The sequence below is a fragment of the Diachasma alloeum genome, unplaced genomic scaffold (genome assembly GCF_001412515.2).
Source record: "Diachasma alloeum isolate Michigan unplaced genomic scaffold, Dall2.0 Dall_scaffold_00177, whole genome shotgun sequence".
Classification (NCBI taxonomy): domain Eukaryota; kingdom Metazoa; phylum Arthropoda; class Insecta; order Hymenoptera; family Braconidae; genus Diachasma; species Diachasma alloeum.
This window is the reverse complement of record NW_021680343.1, coordinates 533,371-555,463: the sequence shown is the minus strand read 5'-3', so window position 1 is coordinate 555,463 and position 22,093 is coordinate 533,371. Positions and strand designations below refer to the sequence as shown.

Genomic DNA, 22,093 nt, shown 5'->3' with positions numbered 1-22,093 from the left:
ATTCTATTCAAGGATTCTAAATTCTTTGAAGTTCTTTCACCGAAAAATCAATTTCCTAAATCGCTTGTTACGATCCTCAATTAATCAGTTCCCTTTAGAAAAATCTATGATAAGATAAAACACTGCGTCAATGTTGTCTTATTCTACTGATTAAAAATTGAAAATGAAATTTCTGAAATTACGAAAATGTTCGATTGATAATTTCTTCAGTTAAAATTCAAAATTTAATATTTTCGAGGAAAAAAATTACTCTTTCGAACGTCATATCAAAGTTGAAAAAGTCAGGACAATTGATTCCAACAATTACATACCCTCCCCCCCATTTTTCCATTCAAGGACTCTAAATCATTCGAAGTTCTTTCACCGAAAAATTAATCTCCCAAATCGCTTGTTACAATTCTTAATTAATTAGTTTCATTTAGAAAAATCGACGATGAGATAAAATAGTACGTCAATTTTTTTTATTCTACCGATTAAAAATTCAAAATGCAACCTCCGAAATGAATGAAAATGAAAATAAATAAAAATGTTCGATTGATAATTTCTTCCGATGAAATTCTGAATTTAACATTTTCGAAAAAAAAACTTTCGAACGTCATATCGAAGTTGAATAAGTCAGGAAAATTGATTTCAACAATTATATACATTCAAAAGACTCTGCGACTGAAACTTTGAATATACCTACCCTATTTGCCGATTCAAGGACTTGAAATCGTTCAAAGTTTCGCGGTATCCATCTGCTTTTCACATCTCTCCGCGAAAATTTAACCCCAAGTTTTGGGAGTTCTGAACTGTCGAGGATGTTCGAATGAAAAAATGATAGCTCTGGAGTCACAGTTGAGCCCATTCAGAATTAAATTTTGGGTGTGTGCTGTGCATAATCAATGGATTACACGGGTCTCCTTTGTACCCCAAATTCCAACTCCCCCCATATTCCACTGAATTTATCACTTCCAACGTTTACCTTTAGCACTCACTGGGGTCATTTACATTTACCAGATTTTGGAGGGGGTTATAATTATCCCGTGACATTGAGGATTAATGCTGCTGACGTTTTCGGGAATTAATGAGGAAAAAGTTTAATTAAATTCATTGTAACGTTCTTGGGGTTTCGGATGAGACATTCAGATCGTAAAACATAATAACAAAATGAATCAAATTCATTTGCTCGTGTCGATGAGTATTGAATTATCTCGGTAATTGGTTTTTTTAATCAGAATTGTCAAGGGATATTTTTGCGGCGATATATTGATCTGTGAAAGAGGTCTATTGATGTTTTGAAATTGCATTAAATTCAGGGAAACGCTATCCGAATTCGAGAACAGAATTGATTTCAATGGTCAAGTGGTGAAACGCGATAGAACAGAACAAGTGAATTTTTCACGTTTCGTTGGATATCGAATTATTTCCACAGATATTTTTGAAAGAAATGTTCAAGGGCTTTTATCAAGCTAAAAAGAACGCTTATCAAGGCGGAATATTATTCAAGTGGGTGAAAAAAGTCCGGGCTTTTGTTCTGTTAGAATTTAATTAAATTCATTTAAATGCTCACTGGATTCGCGGAGAGAAATTAAACAGTGAAAATAATATCGGTTTCCACCTCTCGTAAAATATGGCATTTTGCCGATAGTTTGATGAAAAATATCGGAGAATGTTTCTCATTGGGAATTTATTCAGTTCTAAAAAATCGTTGATTATTGAGACGTATAGTATTGTTCAATTAGATATGAAAAAACTACTTCTATTGTGATCTCAGAGTTTTATTAGTGAAGTGGTGAGAGATACCAGAACCGAACAAATTAAGTCTCATTAAGTGTTTCTAATGAGATTTCACATATCAGTAAATACCGGATAAAAAATAATGAAAAGTAGTGGAAATCTAGGAATGCTCTGTGCTCGCGACATTTTCTTCTGAAACCACTCATTCTCGGTCGAATGATATTTTAGATTGAAGTGAGTTATCCTGTTACGCTTCACCACTTCACCACCCATTCAATCACAAATGAATGAACGATAAACGCGCGTAAAAAATCCAATTCTTTTATTGGCATTCTATCCTCTTAGAACTTGATTGAATTAATTAAAACACTATCTGAAATGAAGGAGAACAGTCAATGAATTTAATAGTTAAGTGGTGAGCAATACCAGAACCGAACAAATTAATTTTCTTTACCTTTGAGTATCGAATTATCGTTTCAATGATATTTGTTGAGAGCAAATATCAAGAGTTCCGCAGTAATTATTCACCAACCTGACTTAAAATTCCTCGAAATTACCTATTCTGTTACACATCACCACTTCACACCTCAATAAGTACAAAACTTGAAAAATAACAGAAAGCAATTGATGCCTTTTTCGAAACGTTCTCCAGCTACGAAAAATTCTCATGATTTACCAACTTTTATTTCATTAACGCGCATAAAAAAACAATTGTTATATTGGCATTTTATTCTCTAAGAATTTGATTGAATTCGTCAAAACACGAGAGAATGAATTTAATAGTTAAGTGGTGAGGAATACCAGAACCGAACAAATTAATTTTCTTCACCTTTGACTATCGAATTATCCGTCTAATGAGCAAATATCAAGACTTCTCACGACGTTTTCTCCCTAAAAATGTAATTATTCACCAACCTGACTTAAAATTCCTCGAAATTACCCATTCCGTTACATTTCACCACTTCACATCTCAAAAAATACAGAATAGAAAAAAATAACAAAAAATTCCAGGTGCACAATATGAAAAAAAAAATGAAAATAAACTCACCACAACCAAAAACAGCAGCAAGAATTCCAAACAGTAGTAACGACATTTGAATACACTAAAATCCGTGGAGTACTATCCCCAAGGACACACGGGATTTCGACTGGCATCGAGAGTTCCGTTTCAAGCATCCACCCCAAATCTCCCGCCTCTCTTTATCCCCCTCCACCCCCTCCGTCGGCTGTCCACTGGCGCAAGCGTCGAGCCAAAAAATCCACCGGCAAACCATCGAAAAAAAATAATAAACATTCCACCCACCGTCAAATTGAAGACGAGAACGGATTTTTTTCCCTCCCAAACATTGATTTTCCAAATGGTCTTTTTGCGGCTTTTAAATTAATTGGACTGCAATGGGAGGCGTCGAAATTTTCGAGCGATCCTCTTTTGTTTCCGGTCATTCAATCGAATTCCGGAGTTTTGTTTTCACTAATGAAAACTCCCCATCACCTCATTTTTTCCCCGTAATGAAGCACTTGGTTAATTGATTGGATAAAGTTTGATTTTTGTCTGGAATAATGCAGAGAGGAGAGACGATGGAAAATTGTGCCAGTCCATTTGTTTTTCAAATTATCAACGTCGGACCGAGGCACGACAACGAGTTTGAGGTCAACCCATTTATTATTTTTTTTCCACCCCGTTTGTTTCGTCAACAGTTTTTTACAAGAATGGGACTGACAGATATTCATTTGCAGGTGAAGATGCTGCTGTCGGAAGTGGTCGACCTGTCGACGCTGAAAATAACTGTCAAATCTAATAACCTTCGGGTGGGGGTTCAGTGCAATGTGCAGCCAGCGGGGGTGAGGAAATCATCCCAGGGACACGAGAAACACGCGGAGAATTTTTTGGTGCCCGAGGACTTCGACGGCGACAGGATCCGGGCTAACTACGACATCAAACATCGAACGCTCATTATTCATGCACCTCGACGCGATTATTATGTTAATAAATGATTGTGTGTGATATTTTTATTATTGGGAACAATAAATGCCTTTTTAATTAGCAAATTTGTTCAATTTATCATTTTCAATCTTCAATCCAATAGAATAGATTGTCATTGTCCTCAATTTATAAAATGAAAATATTTATATGAATAAATCTGCTCAATTTATGGAGAATATTTATTAAAAAATATTTATAAAAATTAGATAATTAATTATTTTTATGTATTAACAAAATAACGAATGGAAAAAATTCCATTTGTTATTTTATGTGATAAAATAACGAATAATTGTTTTTTTGTGATAATTCCATTCGTTATTTTGTTGATGTATAAAAATTACGAATAATTTAATCCCATACTGATGACTCTTGAATCCCTGGTAAATTCAGTATTATTATTCCGGAATTATTGGCCGAGAAATAATGACATTCACGACTTTTATGCTTTAATAAACAAATGAATTCAGTAGTGAAGTGGTAAAAGGAGATAAGTCAATTTTGACTATTATAGTTTTCAATCAATATCTCGGAATCTAAGGACGATAGCAAAATTTTTGTTATAACCTTTTTTGTGGAGCTAATCGAGTGCTACAACAAATATAATTACAAAAATTTCGCTATCTCCCTTAGATTCGCAAATATTCCTGAAAAACTCGACTAGGAGATAAGTCGACTGGTCTCCGTTTACCACTTCACTACTGAATTTTAACCAGCAAACCCAGACTAATGGAAATTCTTGTTGTTTTCAATTCTTTAAGCAAAAATTATTCGAGAAATATTGGTGAATTCGTATCTTACATGAATCAACAAATTAACGAGTGGAGAAAATGTTATTAGATAGACAAATGATTAAAGATGTCAAAAATGAATTCTTAATAGTGCATTTATCTCGAAAACTAATTACTTCAGGAGGAATTATCATAAAATTTCCAACGAAAATTTCTCTTGACATCTTTAGCTGATGAAATTCCGCTCATAATTGTCTTCTGAAGGTTTCCTTTTGACACAACTCGTTATCGAGACAATTTGCTATCCAAAAGACGTGAATAATGCATCAAATGATGATGTCGACCCTTTTACTCTTAAATAAAACAAATGAATCCCTAATTACCGGAAATTTCCAGTTATTTCGGAGCACCAACTGCAGAAAAATTCTCGTTCTCAATCTTTCAAGTGAAAATAATTTTTTAAAAATCCGGCAATCGATATTTTTCACAAATCAATAGATAACCCAGGGCGGAAAATGAAGAATAAATCTCAATAATAATGTCGCTCCCCTCTCACTGCCTGGAGAATTCCGTATTCTTTCGCAAAGGCGATTACCTAAACTTCGAAAAACTGTCGAATGGAGTAAAAACGAGTCTGAAGTTCGCAAAAATCCCCGACTTCCACACGATCGATGAGGAATCGTACTTCGCAGTAAGTAAAATACTCCGAGAGAGTGAACGTCAGGAGATAACGAGCACAAATCCCCAGGTCATCAGCAATAGTCTCCACTCAACCCATTTATTTTGCATAAAATAAAAAGTAGTTTGAATAATCTGCAATTGTGCATGTACCCCGCGACTCTCAGCCGCCAATCCTCCCCCCAACCCCAAATGTAAAATGTATTCTCTTCATATTTACCCCTCCACACGTCCCCATATATCCCGAAATTTCAATTTCCAAACGGAAAAGGAGAACAAAGGGAATAGCAAATGCCAGGAAATTACATTTGCAAATCGCAAATCTTCAATACCACGAAAATTCAAATAAGTTTAAATTTTGTTCCAGGCTGAGATGAGAATTGAAGGTTTGAAAGTAATGACTGCAGCCCTAGCAGCTGACGACGTACTAAATATTCGTCTGCAGGAGGCGAAAAACCCAAGTGCGATTAGAAACATAAATTTCTTCATTCCAATTGAGGCCAATGCACAACTGGTTTCCGTTGAAGTTTTCGGGGGAGAAACAATTTACATTCGTGCACCAGTTGTCGAAATTCCTCCCTAAGACGACGAAACAACTTGTGCAATATATTTTGTGATATTTAAAGCCTGAATAAGCCAATTGTTGATGGATAAATAATGATCCAGTGAGTGCTCCTCCCTATCTTCATTTAAAAGTAAAAATAAATCGAACCGACAAACGAAATCGGTTTTTGTATAATTTTTTCATTTTCTTATCTCAGTTGTTCAAGATTGTTTTTACTTCCTGGCTTGAGGGCCAGCTTCAGCTTCCCCTTGGCCTTGGCAAATGCCAGGAAATTACATTTGGAAATTAAAAATCTTCAATTCTACGAAAATTCAAATAAGATTAAATTTTCCTCCTGTCAGAGTTGAAAATCGAAGGTTTAAAAGTAATGACAGCAGCCCTAGCAGCTGACGACGTACTAAATATTCGTCTGCAGGAGGCGAAAAACCCGAGTGCGATTAGGAACATAAATTTCTTCATTCCAATTGAGGCGAATGCACAACTGGTTTCAGTTGAAGTTTTCGGGGGAGAAACAATTTACATTCGTGCACCAGTTGTTGAAATTCCTCCCTAAGACGACGAATCAACTTATGCAACATATCTCGTAATATTTAAATGCTGAATAAACCAATTGTCGATGGATAAATAATGATCCAGTGAGTGCTCTTCCCTCGTTTTATTTAAAAGTAAAAATAAATCGAACCGACAAACTGGATCGTTTTTTGTATAACTTTTTTATTTTCTTATCTCAGTTGTTCAAGATTGTTTTTACTTCTTGGGGGCTGCTTTGGCAGCGGCCTTGGGGGCAGCTGGTGCCTTTGCTGGAGCTGGCTTGGCTGCTTTCGATGGAGCTGAACTTGCTTTCTTGGGGGCCTTGGCCTTTTTCGGTTTGCTCGCTTTCGCCTTGAGCATCTGCTTACCTCGCCTCTCCAGGAGCTTCTTTGTCTTCACAGCTGGGGAGTCTGCTGGCAGCTCCACCTGCATCAAACGAGAAATTTTATCATTCGCTCAATTCCACATGTTTCAATTTTTTTTATGATTGGCAGGAATATTCAGAAGTGGTTGAGAGTTAAATCACTGACGTTCAGCAACACGGACCAATAAATATCATCATGAAGATCATGAGAATGTGAGAGAATGTTTTATTAACGAGGGGTTGTTATTCATTCCAATGGAAAAAACTATTGATTTTATTCAAATAAAGGATTATGGAATGTTGATAAATTTCCAACTAATCAAGCTTTTGTTTGGATCAAGCAAACATTTGCTTATACTCAATAATTATTCATTTTATGTTAAAAAAACAACAATTTAAAATTTGAATAAAAGCTTTATCGGAAGCTATTTGATTCAAACAAAGTGTATTCTATTCAAACGACTAATTTCTCTGAATTGATAAATTTTTATGAAATGTGAAAAAGAACTTACACCACGCTTGGCAGCAATTGCGAGCTCACGCTCTCTCTGACGTCTGCGAGCTGTCAGGATGGCTGACCTCTTGAGGACAGCGGCGTAAGGATTGAGTTTCAGCATGGCTCTGGTGTTGGAGAGTGGGTTCAGTTTCTTGACTGAACGAACGACCTGCTTCCTGCGAGTGAAACATTGAAATTAGCATTAGAGATTTCTTTTTTATGGTTTTCACGTTATTTGAGTGGGGAGATTGCTCAGAACTGGTTGAGGGTATAATCACTGTATGTCAGCAACACGGACCAAAGGAATCATCACAAAATTCAATAAAATTATAAAGGGAATGAGAAGTGCAGTGATGCACCGCAACGAGTCTAATTCACTTTTGTTATTTGATATTTATCTTGGCAATTTGTGGCTTTAGAGAAAATTGTCATAGAACCTTTCTTGTAGCCGATTAAATTTGCAATAAAAAGTCTTTTCTGACATTTTCCTCTCAGAGCACTCATTATCGAGATAATTCCGTATTTAATTTCGTCAGTATTTAATTTCGAATTTCGTAATTGTGAACTTACCTTGGCGCCCTGAGGACTTTGCGAATCTCGTCGGACTTGAGGAGCCTTGCAAGATCGGTGTTGGCCATCTTGGGGAAGGGTAGGTTGTACCCAGCCTTGAGTTTGGACTCCTTGCGCCACGTGCCGTACAGGGCGTCGAGTTTCTCGAAGGCAGATTTGGTCCAGATGACGAAACGACCGACGTGACCACCAGGGGCAAGCTTCAAGAGGTTCATCTTGTTGATGTTCATCAAGTCGACTCCGGGAATGTTGCGGAAGGCCTTGCGAATACCCTTGTCAGCACCGTAGACGATCAGGGGTCCACGACGCTGAATGCGACGACGATTACGCATCTTACCCTTACCAGCACGGAAACGCTGGGACTTGTACACCTGGAGAAAATCAGAAGGAGGAAAAAATGATTCATCGTTTGAAGAATATCGTTAAAGATACTTTCAAGAATCCCAGAGTACTCTAGTGAAGAAAGAGAAAAGGTGAATGAAAAACTAATCGAGCATAAGTGTCCTAGACCGTTCACCATAGCTGCATTTCTGATGGAAAAGACCTTGAACCGTTAAAAATTGTTCACCAGTTTCTCAAAAAATGTAAAATTAGAATTGGAAACACACAGTAGTTAAACAGAACTGTATTACATAATTGTAGCAAAATTGTCGCTACCTATTTGATTGTAAATAACCCATTGTAGGTTAACACATGAATAAAAAAAAAATACTTCAAGAATAGTTTCTATTCATGAATTTGCTTCCATATATTTTAAGAATATTGCGGGGAATTACAGAGAAAATAGTGAGAAAATTCGATGAACCGTGGTTTTAAGACATTTCAAACCGAAATTCTGATAAAGGGACATCAAATAAATTTCCTGAAAGGAAATTGACTTCCTGAAAAACACCAATGATGATTTTTATAGAAAAATTCAATTTTTGCATAGAAAAATGTGAAAACAATTCTGCAATGAATTTAAATTAATAAATTTAGAATTCCAAATTTAAGAACACTTTTTGGGTATCAACAAAAACCTTTTGTATTGATGAAAAAAATTGAGAGGTCATATTATATTTGAATCTACCTTTAAACACTCGAGGAATTCCTCAATTAGATTTTTTTAACTCAACCTCAATGCCCTCACACCCGTAAGACACGAACTTGAATTTCCACTTTAATATCTGCGTTCTTCACCGCAGAGAAGATAAGAGCTAATAACATCATACAAAAAGTTGGAGGAATTTTATAACAAGGGGGCGAGAATCTCGAGAGTCCATTCGACATTGAACAGAAAATTGATAAATTGTGCGCGGGTTTAAACGATGAAAGCGAAGGGTGGATAATTCTGGAAGAACTTGGGATGATGTAAGTTGTCGAAATCTAATAAAAAGTTTGCTTTAAGGATCAGAAAATCCATTTTATGAGGAGAAAGTTTTGAAAGATTGAGGCAGTGTGTGGAGACAATGTCACAGGCTGATTATGATACTTGAGTCTGTAACGCCTAGTCTCCAGATTAATCTAGCACTCGTTTGGACCATCCGGGTAAACAGTTACAGGATGGGGACATTTTTAAGTGCCAATTAAAGTCGATCGAGAGGTAATAATGGGCTTTTAAAATTTATTTATTTATTTACCTTCTGGATGTCATTCCAGGCCTTGATGCGACGGAGGAAGACAACAGCCTGTTTGGTCTTTTTGTACTCCTGGATGGTGTCGGAGACGACCAGTGGGAACTCTGGGACATCTTGGATCATGTGTCCTGAACAGAAAATTAAAAAAATCATCAGTTATGTTGAAATTTCTGGATGCGGGATTTACAAAGAATTTTTTAAATCTTTACTTGAAGAATTATCAGGTCAAAGCTTTTGTTCTCAAATCAGGATGTATCATAAACACGGACCAAAAGCATATCATCATATTTTTACCAAGTTGTTGATTTTAATTAGAATCAAGAGGTAAAACGTGACAGAAAAAGTGTGTTGTCCACATTTAATTAGAAGTTTAATCATGTTTGATTTTAGAAGGGAATGTCAACAGTTCTTGTTGGAAATTTCAGCAATTACAAAAAATTCCTCAACATTTTATTCTAGAGAGATGAATTTTCAAGATAAATGAATAGTTGACAAATCTATTTAACTCGACATACGGTCGAGTGAATTTTTCTTATCTTGATGTTGTCGCGTCGATAGCAAGTGATTATGGAAAAAAATTCGTAAAACATTTTTTCTAAGCAATTAAAATTCACTCATCTTCAAGAAATTTTTTCTCATCTCAAGAAATATTTAAAAATCATGAGAAATATTCTCAGCTACGAAAATGTCTCTTTACATTCCCTGTCAGGCAAATGAACAATTCATATTTCTTTGCATTTAAATTTATAAATTCATAGCTGAATTACATCGAACTTTTAAACTTTCCATGGATTTCAATTTTGTACCTTTGGATTGGACGAGTGCGGGGACTCCAGAGGCAGCGATAGCCGAGACAATGGCATAACGCTTCTGGTTGACATTGACACGACGATGCCAGCGTCTGTATGGTTTAGTTGGTGCGAACATGCGTCCACCACGACACATGTTTCCAAAGGCTCCCTGTCCGGAGCGATGAGTACCACCACCACGTACACGTGGAATACGAGCGACAGCACGTCCAGTACCCCATGATTCGGCGGAGGTTTGATGACCTGCGAACCAATAACACAATTTCAACGCTCTGGCCGAACAAACGATGAATCAATTTTTTTTTAGAGATGAAAATGAGTGCTCACCAGCCTCCTTGGACACGCAGTATGCCTGCCTGCTGTTCTTGGACACCTGCTGGTGAACGAAGTTCACGACATCGGGACGAATTGGTGCTTTGAAGACTGAGGGCAGAGACACCGTCTCCTCAGTTGCCTCACTCTTCTCAGAGTACACTGAAACGAGAGGTCGCGCTGTTGAGAGCGACTGGAAAAATATGAGTAAATTAAACTGGGTATTTTGAGTATTGAATTGAGAAATATTGAGAGTAATTCGTACAATGTACGACATGAATGCCAATAGACCACATAAATGAGAGATTTTTTTTTGTGAATTTGATGTCTTCTGAACGACGAGCGGAAAAGAGAAAGTGAAAAAAGTTATTCGTGTGAAAAATGTAATTATTAATGAATTATTCAACTAATACAAATGAAATTCAACATTTTTATGCATTGTAATGAATTATTATTGAAATGTCATGAACAGAAATTAATTGACTCTAAGTGCGATTGTTTCGTGACTTTGACATTCATAAATAAATATAAGTAAATGAAAAAAAATTCTTCGTCTTAAAGATTTGTTCGTTAATGAATTATCCAACTAATGCAACATTGATAAGAATTTCATACACACAATTTTTATTGTGAATGGATGGACGAAACCAAAAGAAAAAAAATCCTATTGAGAATTCGTGAGCACATTAATAATTCAACTGGCAAAATAAACTCTGAGGTACATGAATAGAAACGAATGGTCAATCTAAAATAGTTTGGTGAATTTGACATTCATAAATGAGTATAAATTTAAAAAAATTATTGGTATTGTAGATTTGTGCATTAATGCATTATCCAACTCATGCAGTTAAAATTGAGTATGTCCAGTATGGAATTCAGTTAACATTGATAAAAATTTCATACACACAATTTTTATTGTGAATGGATGAATGGATGGACGAAACCAGAAGAAAAAAAATAGTGTTGAGAATTCGTGAACAGATTAATAATTCAACTGGCAAAATAAACTCTGAGGTACATAAATAGAAACGAATGGTCAATCTAAAATAGTTTGGTGAATTTGACATTCATAAATGAGTATAAATTTTAAAAAATTATTGGTATTGTAGATTTGTTCATTAATGCATTATCCAACTCATGCAGTTAAAATTGAGTATGTCCAGTATGGAATTCAGTTAACATTGATAAGAATTTCATACACACAATTTTTATTGTGAATGGATGAATGGATGGACGAAACCAGAAGAAAAAAAATAGTGTTGAGAATTCGTGAACAGATTAATAATTCAACTGGCAAAATAAACTCTGAGGTACATAAATAGAAACGAATGGTCAATCTAAGATAGTTTGGTGAATTTGACATTCATAAATGAGTATAAATTTTAAAAAATTATTGGTATTGTAGATTTGTTCATTAATGCATTATCCAACTCATGCAGTTAAAATTGAGTATGTCCAGTATGGAATTCAGTTAACATTGATAAGAATTTCATACACACAATTTTTATTGTGAATGGATGAATGGATGGACGAAACCAGAAGAAAAAAAATAGTGTTGAGAATTCGTGAACAGATTAATAATTCAACTGGCAAAATAAACTCTGAGGTACATAAATAGAAACGAATGGTCAATCTAAGATAGTTTGGTGAATTTGACATTCATAAATGAGTATAAATTTTAAAAAATTATTGGTATTGTAGATTTGTTCATTAATGCATTATCCAACTCATGCAGTTAAAATTGAGTATGTCCAGTATGGAATTCAGTTAACATTGATAAGAATTTCATACACACAATTTTTATTGTGAATGGATGAATGGATGGACGAAACCAGAAGAAAAAAAATAGTGTTGAGAATTCGTGAACAGATTAATAATTCAACTGGCAAAATAAACTCTGAGGTACATAAATAGAAACGAATGGTCAATCTAAGATAGTTTGGTGAATTTGACATTCATAAATGAGTATAAATTTTAAAAAATTATTGGTATTGTAGATTTGTTCATTAATGCATTATCCAACTCATGCAGTTAAAATTGAGTATGTCCAGTATGGAATTCAGTTAACATTGATAAGAATTTCATACACACAATTTTTATTGTGAATGGATGAATGGATGGACGAAACCAAAAGAAAAAAAATCGTGTTGAGAATTCGTGAACAGATTAATAATTCAACTGGCAAAATAAACTCTGAGGTACATAAATAGAAACGAATGGTCAATCTAAGATAGTTTGGTGAATTTGACATTCATAAATGAGTATAAATTTTAAAAAATTATTGGTATTGTAGATTTGTTCATTAATGCATTATCCAACTCATGCAGTTAAAATTGAGTATGTCCAGTATAGAATTCAATCAACATTGATAAGAATTTTATAAATACAATTATTATTGTGAATGGATGCGTTGTATGGACGAAACCAAAAGAAAAAAATTTGTATTGAGAACTCGTGAGCAGATTATTAATTATCCAACTGGCAAAATAAAATTTTTATGAGGTCCAGTGACATGCACATGGCGGCTGCGTACCGCAACCTCACTTCATGCCCTCAACATCACCAAAACACCTTCTTTTTTCGCTCCAAACAACAATGAAAAGCTCAAAAATGGCAAATTCCAACGGTTAGAGATAACAAAAAATATGTTTAGGGTGAATAGAATGGCGAAAAGCGTCGAAATTGGCTGAGGAAGATGGTGCCACACGTGGTTAACAGTGCACTCACGAGATCGAATGTTAAAACAACGAAATAACGTTCATTGATGATAATTGCAAAGCGGTAATTGCCCGGAGAGATGGACGACTAATTAGTGAAGGTGGATTGTCAAGGGACTCACCATTTTCGTGGCTTTTTTACCACTTTCTGCGTATCAACGCAATTCTCACCAGGCAGCTTGCTCGCCTTGCCTGGCCGTAAAGGAAGAAGAACGTAAGCGGAAACCGCGCGACTAGACTGTCGCGCATCACCGGATGCTGCACTACGTGCGTTAATACGCGAGTCATTAGCGCGATAGTTCAAATGACAAACTGACATTTTGTTCATTCAATCAAATGAAGAAATATAGGTAAGGTAAATTGGATAAGAATATCAGTCATGTATTTTTTTATTCCATGACACGTGTTTTATATTTTTGTTTTTGTAAACAATTGGGAAACGAAAGTTCAAAAATCCTAGAAAATCAAGGAGCACGAACATTCGAATGAAAAAAATTAGTTAAACCTGATAATTGAGTTCTTACATTAATTTTTTTAATGAATAAAATGAGGAAATTGGGACATTTTTTTCAATTGAAATTAGACATTTTTTTCTTTGAATCAAGTGAAAAAATAGAAAAACCGGATGAAAATCTAAGCCATGTATTTTTTTTATTCCACGACACGTGTTTTTTATTCCCGTTGCTGCAAAACATTGGAAAATGAAATTAAAAAAATCATAAAAAATCAAGGAGCACCAAAATTCGAATGAAAAAAATTATTTAAACGTGATAATTGCGTTCTGACATTAATTTTTTTAATGAATAAAATAAGGAAATTAAGACATTGGATGGAAAATATTAGACTTGAATTCATTTAGAAGTTCATTTAATCATGTTTACATATTTGAGTTGTTATTAGGAAATCTTTTAATTAAGCATTGCAAGAATATTCTGAAATTTATGCGCTCTCCAGTGACTCAGTGTCTCACTTATATAGGTCGTTACATGTTTTTTCTACGAAATATTCTTTTCCTAGGAAAAGAAGAAAAAAGTTGAAATAAAAAAAAGAATAGTTCATTTATTTACAATTTCCATTAGTTTATGCCAAATTGTATTTCTTCAAAGGAATAGATTTTACGAGAAAGTATTTTTCCAGATGGAGAGTAGTGGTGGCGCAGGAAATACTCAGAGAAGGCGCCTTACCATTTGTTTACCCTAAACTCGTCCCCTGAAACCCTCAAATCGTAAACATTATTTTTAACAGTTAATAACTGCAAAAAATGGCTGGTGAAGTTGTAGTTGATGCTCTCCCGTACATAGATCAGGGATACGATGAGCCAGGAGTCAGAGAGGCTGTAAGTCCACCCAAAATATCAATTTTGAGGTTAAGAACTTCGAATAGTTTGTTTATTTGAGCTAGTGTATTGTTGAAGTAATGAATTGTAATGCATTTGTCCGAAGGCATCGGCTATGGTGGAGGAGGAGATTCGAAGGTACAGACCCACGAAGAACTACCTGGAGCACCTTCCACCCCTGAACAGATCGTCATTCGAGACTGACATCATGAAACACGAATTCGAGAGGATGCAGAATCGAATACCCATGGAGGTGCTCAGTATGAAACGATACGAACTCCCTCCACCTCCTCCGGGGAAGATGAATGATCTTGCTGCTTGGAATGAGAGTGTGGATAATACTAGTGCACAATTGGAGCATCAGGCGACTAGGTAAACCGGCTCATTTATCGTTGCATTCTGTTTATTTGTGGAGTAATTGAAAGAGAAGCGATTAATTCTTATTTATTCATCTATTCACTCACTCATTGATTTATTCATTCATTCATTTATTTACTTTTTTATTTATTTATTATTGTGCATATTTATTATTTATTATCATTAGGCACAACAGTGCAGTGTCAATTACAGGGTCAAATAACTAGTCACATGCAAATGAAGTTTATTCAATGTAATAGTAATAATGCAAAAGGAGACGTAACTCTTGGAGAATGTCTTATAGGAAACTGTCGAGTCCCACAAAGACTCTTTTGTAGATCCGGTGGAGAGATTGAAGATATTCATCCAAAATTGAATTAAATTTGCGATTGATTCATCTTGTTTTACTGTAGTAGCTCAATTTCTGATGAATTGCCCTTGGATTTGAAGGTATTTACCAGAAGCTGAATTCGATACCAAGTTGATTTATCTTGGTTTCTCTTTTCTAAAGTTCAAAAAAGTAAAAATGAATCCTCAAACTCAATAATAACATCTGCAGGTGAGAATGTTTAAGTGTCCATAAGAATTATACTGTCTCCACTAGATATTCAATAGCCTTATTGATCTTGTTTTCCATCTCCATTCAATTTATAGAGAATGAAAATAAAAATCTCAATTGCAAATTAAATTAAATTATTCAATCAGTTTTTTTTATTTACAATTATTTCACTCTCCAAATGGAACTAGCTAAGATAGAGATAGTGTTGAGAGACTATGGTGAAAAGAAATTTTAAGAGTCTAGAAATTGAGCAATCGCTTAAATTCTGATACTGTGATATTATCATTAGTTATTATCTATTATTGACATAAAAACAATTTATTGGGGTGTTATTGGATTTTTCTTTAGCTTGTGTAGATGTAAAACTAACAGTAGCATTAAAGAAATAAAATATTCTATTCTATTTCACTCTCCAGAATATGTAACTTGGAATTGATGATGGAATACGGTTGTGAAGCCTGGAAATCTCACCTAGAAGTGGTTGTGAAGATGGTGAGTCATGCCCAGAAAGAGCTTCAGTCCTTGAGGAAAAGCATTCAAGAGGTGAATTGGCAGCGAAAATCCATGCAGACTCAAGGGGGCGAGAAGCTTCGAGCCCTGGAAGCCCAGTGGGTGGGTCTAGTCTCCAAGAACTACGAGATCGAGCGGGCATGTGTACACCTGGAGGAGGAGCTCCAGACGGTCAGCATGCACCAAGGAGAGGGATTCTAAGTCACTGACGTACCCACAGAGACACGACAACCGAATATTCCTGAGGAGAGTGCAGCAGAACCTGCAGTTGTTGGGAATGCAGAACACGAGGGGGAAATCTCGTGATCCTCCAACAGCATTAAAACTAATTAGATATGGGGAATCAACCATGTACGACATTCAGACGATAAAAATTAATAAAGCACGATTTATTTAATAACTCTACATGTATCACTCGTTCCTTCGACTCGATTACAATATACATATTTACATAACACTGCTATACAGCTGACAAGAAGCTGGAAAAAATTCTTTGGTTGATTTTAATAAGAAGAATTGTTGAGGAAACTGTGTTTTATCATTTCGTTGCATAATTGATTTTTTTATGAGGTAACTAAATTAATATTCACCTTTTTGTAGAGTTAGATTTAAGTACAAAAAAAGATGTATACAATTTTCCGATATTTTTCAAGAATTTATAGTTTTTTAATTATTGACCGACATTTTCGCGTGACTTTTCGAGTCAATATTTCAGAAAAAATTGAGTTTTCTCGGTATTTTGTGATATTGCAATAAAATTGAATTCAAAATTTAAAACAATTAAGTTGTGAGATAATTTCTCGAATGGATCTTCTCATTAAATTCCCCCGAAGAATAAAAAAATTAATAAAATTATTTATAATTCTTCCTAAAACTCGCACCATTTCGTATTAAATACCATCGAGGTACAATAAAAGCGGGATATTCTCTTCTCACATCAGTCGTTTAGGCGCAAAAGCTGGTTCTGGGATTTAATTCTTTGTTCTTTAGCATTTTTTCTGTCATCGATTGAGTAGAAAAATACATTGAATCCTGATTAGGCGAGGTTTACATGACTATTTGGAAAGTTATCGAGTTATGAGATCTTATCCGAGCGAATCGTCGCGATCCGACGAGTGTCATAAAGACGTTTCTGAGGCACCTGAGCTCTGGGACTGCAGGGGAAGACTTCCTTTGTACCCAGCTGCCTCCTCCTCCAGCATTGCTATTCTTTGTTTCAAGAGTTTCACCTGCAACATTTGTAGACCAAAATAGACTGATTAATCCCAGTTTCTCCCGTTCATCCAACAAATTATTAGGATTTTCGATGAAAATGAATATGAAGACTAAAGACAAAAATATTAACACGTAATTTATTTAATCTGGCAAATAACTGAGAATTAACGAGTTACAAAATTCTGTCATAAAATTGATTTGAATTAAACAACAATTAAGAGTTGTAATGAGCTTTGAATAATTGATTGACTGACTTGAATACCTCGTAATGATGATTTATCTGTTATGATTGTACCTATTAAAATAAAATTATGAAAAATGAAATATGAAGAACAAAAAAAAATTTAATGAAATTAACCAAATTACTAAACATAACAATGAACAAGTGTATGTGAGACCATATAATGATTGTTAATTAAATTTAAATAATGAGTTTATAATGTTGATAATTATGATCTGTAGTTAGTAAACTTGTCCTCGTTTTTAATACAATTGTAAATTACTTGATAATTTTCATTATATTCACCTTGAAATTGAGGACAAGTTGACTTGATTAAAAAACTAAAATGCATTACTGTTCTCAAACTCGATCTCAATTTCTAAAAAAAATGAAAATGAAAAATGAAATGAAGATGTGAATGACTTACATTTTACCCTCAAAGGCTCTGATTCATCTAACTTCTCCATTTTCAACATAAATCATTCATTTTCCATAATTTCATGACACGAAATGATACGTATTTCTTATTTTATCAATGAAAAAAATTAATTCAATCAAACTAGCGGCAATTGTTATCGATATTTTGTCGTCCCTAAATCCAAAATGTTTAAAAAATTCCCAATGACAAATCATAAACCCCAAAGAGCAAAGGAAAATTCGTAAAAGGTATTGAACACTCGCAAAATATTTCAAACACTTCGAAAATCGATACGACACATGCGCAGTAAAGCTAAAGTCCGGTTAATGCAGCATGGCTGCGTCTGTGTGACGAGTCGACGAGCTCCACTCTCTTGTCGCATTAAAAATCCCAAAAACCGCAGACAAATGCTACTGTACAGTAGAACGTTGGGAAGATTACTGAAGAAGTTCCCTGGGAAGCGTTATTTCGGTGTCTACCGGTTTCTCCCCGTATTCTTCATCGTCGGAGCTGGCTTGGAGTTCTCCATGATCAATTGGAGAATTGGAGAGGTTAACTTTTACAATACTTATAAAAAGAGGAAGGTGGAGGAGATCGTCGAGGAGAAATTGCATCACTCAGTGTGAGGAGTGCCTCAATAACCCATTGTCGAGGATTTTAATCAGTTTGAATTTCAAAGAGTGAAAGATTTTTTGTGCCATTCTGAAGATCATCGAGAAGAGGAGACAGTGCACGTAATTTTTCGACAAGTTTTTCGAACCGGGGAAATGCCCTCAGGAGTGCCTTGGGGCCCCTACGTGAGGTTCTTCGTGGCTGCAATGCTGACAGCATTCGCAGGGGCTCAGGCAGTTCACCTAGTCTACAGACCTCTCGACGACCTCGATAAACTAGTCGACGAGGAGATGAAGAAAAGGAAACAAGCACAAACTACTTGATATCACCAGGACGTAGTCAATTTTGTAAAGTATAAATAAATGGTTCATGCAATGTTTATAAAATCTTGTTGAGGTAGTTTTTTTATTACTGATTATGTACCTGAGATGCATTCCTCTCCACCATTGCTATCATCTGCTGCTCAAGTTTCTTCAGTCTCGATTGGTACTTCTTTTTGGATTTATCTAGTGTTTGGACGAGTGCTCTGGTAAAAAAAGAAAATTAATTTGAAAATTAGTTTTAATTTTTTGATTTATTGGTTGGTGATAATGAAATTGATCATTTCAGCTGTGCAATGATCAGTTAAATTATGATGAATTAATGATTTAATGAATGTCTCTTGACATTTCTTATTAAATCAATCGTTATGGAGGTGATTGAATATATTGAATATGATATACACTGTTAAAAATTTTCGTCTGAATTTTTCGTGCCAAATTCCGGAAATTTTTATCGTGTTGAAAAATCAAATATTCCATTAATTTTCTGTTCAAATCATCTGGAAATCAATAAAATACTTGATTTTTCAGTTCAATTATTCTGTGAAAATTCCGAAAAATGAGGAAAATTCAGGGAAAAATTGAAAATTCATCTCATTTTGTTTCTGAATATTCATGTTCTACTGAAAACTCATGAATTTCCATGAATTCTACTTAAAATTTCAAATTTCTTAACCATTTTTTACCAAAATCCGATGAATGTCACTCTCATGAGATTTACCACAATATCTTCCACGAAATTTCAAACAAATTTTAACAGTGTATTTGTTTAAGGTTCAAAATAGAACAAAAAAAAATCCTCTCAACTATAAATCAACGAAATATTCTTGTTCTCTGGCAGAATTTTTACAAATCCTCTCAATCATAATTACCCATTTGCCATCTTCAAGTCATTAACAAGTTCCGCACTCTGCTGGTGCCTCAACTCCGAGTTCCTGGTGACTTTCTCCAGAGTCGCCACAAGTTCCTGAAGTCGATCCTTGAGCCTTGCCTCCCTCCCCAGGGCCTCAATGAGTTCCGACTCCATGCCCTCGCTCTCGCAGTCACTCACAATCCTCTCCTTGTTCCCAGCCATAGCCAGCATGGCCTCGGTATCAGTCAGCTGTCCCTGCAGATGCTGAATAGCTGCGTGTTGCGCTGCGATTTGTGCATCTCGTGCATTGAGCTTCAACTCAACGGTCGCTCGTTCCTTCTCGAGGAGAAAAACTCTAGCTCGAAGCTCTGCCTTGTCCTCCCTCATTGCCATGAGCTCCTGCATGAGAACAGCAGTCTCGAGATCCAATTTTCTAGCCTCTGCTAGGGAAATCGTATTCTTGGAGTTTATTGGCTCAACGTGAACTGTTTCCAATTCCACAGCTGTTGATCTCACCATCGCACGATCGCCCTTCAGCTTGCTTATGTGACGACGAAGACGTTGCTCTTCGTCCACTGACCACGATACTTCAGAGCTTTAAATTCAATTGTAAATTAATCGATGCTCATTATATGCATTAATTAGGGGAGTGAGTATTTAATGCAGTTGATATATAATTTTAATATTTACTGAACAATTGATAAATTGATTACTAATTTATTCATTTATAAATCATCAATTGATTTTGTCATTTAGTTCACCAACAAACCATTCACAATGTTACTCTTCGTCTACTACCCAAGACAAAATTAATCAATTAAAAGATCAATTCACTAATTAATTAATTCACTCAATTCAAAGAATATTGATCATATATCGATTAATAATAAATGGATGAACGAATAATGATGATGAATGAACAATAATTAATGCACCCAACACTAAAGTTTTTAATACAAAATAAAATATTGAATAAAAGTGCAAAATTAATGAAAAAATTATCTTACTCATCGGATAAAATAATACTATCCTCCCACGGTGCTCCAAGCGTTGCACAATCATTCTCCAGTCTCTTCAGTACATGGTGAGCGACATTCTCAGCTGTTCTTCGATTATCAATGGTAACACTGTTTCTATCCGATGATAATGCAATCTCTGTTTCTAATAATGCAACTAGGACGTCGTAGGCTTCAATGGCACGATCAGAGAAGGAAAGAGCCAGTCTCAGGGCTGTTGCGTTGGACTCGTATTTACCAACGAGAAGACTCAGTCTGGATTAAATTCATTAATTGATTAATTGAATGGATTATGTTTAGTATCCATCACTTATACTACACTTCATTCTTATTATTTTTTAACCTTCTTAATAAAAATAATAATAATAGACTATTAAAACAGGAAAATATGAAACACTGAAAATTATGACTTGCTTTTATTTTTTATCTATTGACTTTATCATTAATTGAATTTTTTTTTCTATGTATTATCTATTTTTGTAATGCATTTATGAGTAAATGAAATTGAATACATTTCAAATTTCATATATTTATAAATAAACACAAAAATAGATACGAAATGGAAAAGATGAAATTTCAATAAATGAGATAAATAGATTAGTGTGACCTGTCTAATAATAATTGACTAGATCACCTGTCACACTGGGCTTTGCTCTCGTGCAGAGTCAGAGCAAGAACAGCATTGTTGGCCCTGGCATGCTCAAGTCTGCTGTTCAACCTCTCTGTTTCGACCTCGAACTGCTTCTCAGAGCCATTGAGCTCGTGGAGGTTGGAGTGGTCCAGAAGATCAGAGACTAGGTGTTCAGCCACCATGGTCGAGCAGACACCCAAATTTGTGATGTCAGGCCCAGTGATGTGCCTCTCATCGGTTCTTCTCAATTTTACTCTCTCAGCCATCTTCAGAACTGGGACCTCCTCTCGGGAGGGATTCTTCGCTGGGGGGGTTTGCAGGGGCGGCAGGAGGGGTGAGCAGGGGGCTGTGAGGGGCTCAGGGGAGCTGATGTTTCCTCTCTGGAATCAAAGGTTGGAAGAAAAAATAATTGAAATCAGCAATGACAGAGGGTCTTATCGACTTTACCATAAGGTTTTTGGGAATATATTTTATATTTGCAGTTTTTCTGGTCGATTTGTGAGGAAAAATCATGAAATTGTACTTTTCACGGAAAATTCAAGGGAATTCGAAATTGTTGGGCAGCAAAAAGACCAAAATTTCCCAATTTATTTGAATTCTCAATAAAAATATGAATATCCAGTACCAGATTAAGCGAAATTTTCAGTTAAGGATATCCAAGTATCTTTTACAGTCTGGTACAGACCACACTGTAGATTCAACTATTATCAACCATCAAATTTGTCAATTAAATTGCGTCAACATTCATTGTTTATGAATAAATAATTGTTTAAACTAAAATAATTATTTTTTCAGGCATGAAATGGATTTCTAATAAAATTCTGAATACGAATGAATTTGCTACGATTTCTAGCGAATGATTTTTATGGTGGAAAAGTGATTGTTTATAAATTATTTTGAGAAAATGCTCGTAATTTTAAAAAATTCTAATTTTTCAATTATTTCATCAATCTTCCT

At 35.1% G+C, this 22,093-nt stretch overlaps 5 protein-coding genes and 2 non-coding genes across 10 annotated transcripts in view; 2 read left to right on the top strand and 5 right to left on the bottom strand.

The window, feature by feature from the left end:
* The window catches only part of LOC107038134 (neuronal acetylcholine receptor subunit alpha-7), a 16,475-nt gene extending 13,619 nt beyond the window's left edge, over nt 1-2,856 (bottom strand). Inside the window, exon 1 of the mRNA XM_015257046.2 lies at nt 2,768-2,856. Within this exon, the coding sequence (XP_015112532.1) occupies nt 2,768-2,813 (46 nt within the window). The 5' untranslated portion in view covers nt 2,814-2,856. The remainder of the gene's footprint in view (nt 1-2,767) is intronic.
* Nucleotides 2,857-4,969: 2,113 nt separating this feature from the next.
* Nucleotides 4,970-5,741, top strand: LOC107037368. The gene is made up of 2 exons (XM_015255896.1): nt 4,970-5,122; nt 5,477-5,741. Exons 1-2 carry the CDS (start codon nt 4,970-4,972, stop codon nt 5,690-5,692), a joined length of 369 nt encoding a protein of 122 aa, XP_015111382.1. The 3' UTR covers nt 5,693-5,741.
* A 573-nt stretch (nt 5,742-6,314) lies between these two features.
* On the bottom strand, nt 6,315-13,319 carry LOC107037037 (60S ribosomal protein L4). The gene is made up of 7 exons (XM_015255359.1): nt 13,212-13,319; nt 10,388-10,565; nt 10,058-10,303; nt 9,255-9,379; nt 7,636-8,006; nt 7,082-7,241; nt 6,315-6,631 (listed from the first exon to the last, which is right to left on the bottom strand). Exons 1-7 carry the CDS (start codon nt 13,212-13,214, stop codon nt 6,422-6,424), a joined length of 1,293 nt encoding a protein of 430 aa, XP_015110845.1. The 5' UTR covers nt 13,215-13,319; the 3' UTR covers nt 6,315-6,421.
* On the bottom strand, nt 6,702-6,772 carry LOC114841224. The gene has a single exon (XR_003783056.1). It is a non-coding gene; the product is annotated as a small nucleolar RNA SNORD18 (small nucleolar RNA).
* LOC114841221 lies at nt 9,473-9,542 on the bottom strand. The gene has a single exon (XR_003783055.1). It is a non-coding gene; the product is annotated as a small nucleolar RNA SNORD18 (small nucleolar RNA).
* Nucleotides 13,320-14,068: 749 nt separating the features above from the next.
* On the top strand, nt 14,069-17,331 carry LOC107037782 (pre-mRNA-splicing factor SPF27). Its single transcript, XM_015256526.2, has 3 exons — nt 14,069-14,425; nt 14,532-14,797; nt 15,758-17,331. The coding sequence occupies exons 1-3, from the start codon at nt 14,351-14,353 to the stop codon at nt 16,050-16,052; spliced, it is 636 nt and encodes a 211-aa protein (XP_015112012.1). The 5' UTR covers nt 14,069-14,350; the 3' UTR covers nt 16,053-17,331.
* The window catches only part of LOC107037757 (colorectal mutant cancer protein), a 43,618-nt gene continuing 37,735 nt past the window's right edge, over nt 16,211-22,093 (bottom strand). For all 4 annotated transcript variants that reach the window (XM_015256492.2, XM_015256507.2, XM_015256514.2 and 1 more), the window contains 5 exons: nt 21,140-21,516; nt 20,497-20,760; nt 19,509-20,084; nt 18,740-18,842; nt 16,211-17,080 (listed from right to left, as the gene is read on the bottom strand). In XM_015256492.2, coding sequence (XP_015111978.1) covers nt 16,970-17,080; nt 18,740-18,842; nt 19,509-20,084; nt 20,497-20,760; nt 21,140-21,516 — 1,431 coding nt within the window. In that variant the 3' untranslated portion in view covers nt 16,211-16,969. The remainder of the gene's footprint in view (nt 17,081-18,739; nt 18,843-19,508; nt 20,085-20,496; nt 20,761-21,139; nt 21,517-22,093) is intronic.

Bases quoted from the DNA above. Each gene is read 5' to 3' on its own strand.
- LOC107037782 (XM_015256526.2), top strand. From the start codon at position 14,351: ATGGCTGGTGAAGTTGTAGTTGATGCTCTCCCGTACATAGATCAGGGA. The intron at 14,426-14,531 runs GTAAGTCCACCC...ATTTGTCCGAAG, and splicing joins AGCCAGGAGTCAGAGAGGCT to GCATCGGCTATGGTGGAGGA. The intron at 14,798-15,757 runs GTAAACCGGCTC...TTCACTCTCCAG, and splicing joins TTGGAGCATCAGGCGACTAG to AATATGTAACTTGGAATTGA.
- LOC107037368 (XM_015255896.1), top strand. From the start codon at position 4,970: ATGTCGCTCCCCTCTCACTGCCTGGAGAATTCCGTATTCTTTCGCAAA. The intron at 5,123-5,476 runs GTAAGTAAAATA...ATTTTGTTCCAG, and splicing joins ATGAGGAATCGTACTTCGCA to GCTGAGATGAGAATTGAAGG.
- LOC107037037 (XM_015255359.1), bottom strand. The intron at 10,304-10,387 runs GTGAGCACTCAT...ATTGGTTCGCAG, and splicing joins CTGCGTGTCCAAGGAGGCTG to GTCATCAAACCTCCGCCGAA. The intron at 7,242-7,635 runs GTAAGTTCACAA...TTTCACTCGCAG, and splicing joins AAAGTCCTCAGGGCGCCAAG to GAAGCAGGTCGTTCGTTCAG.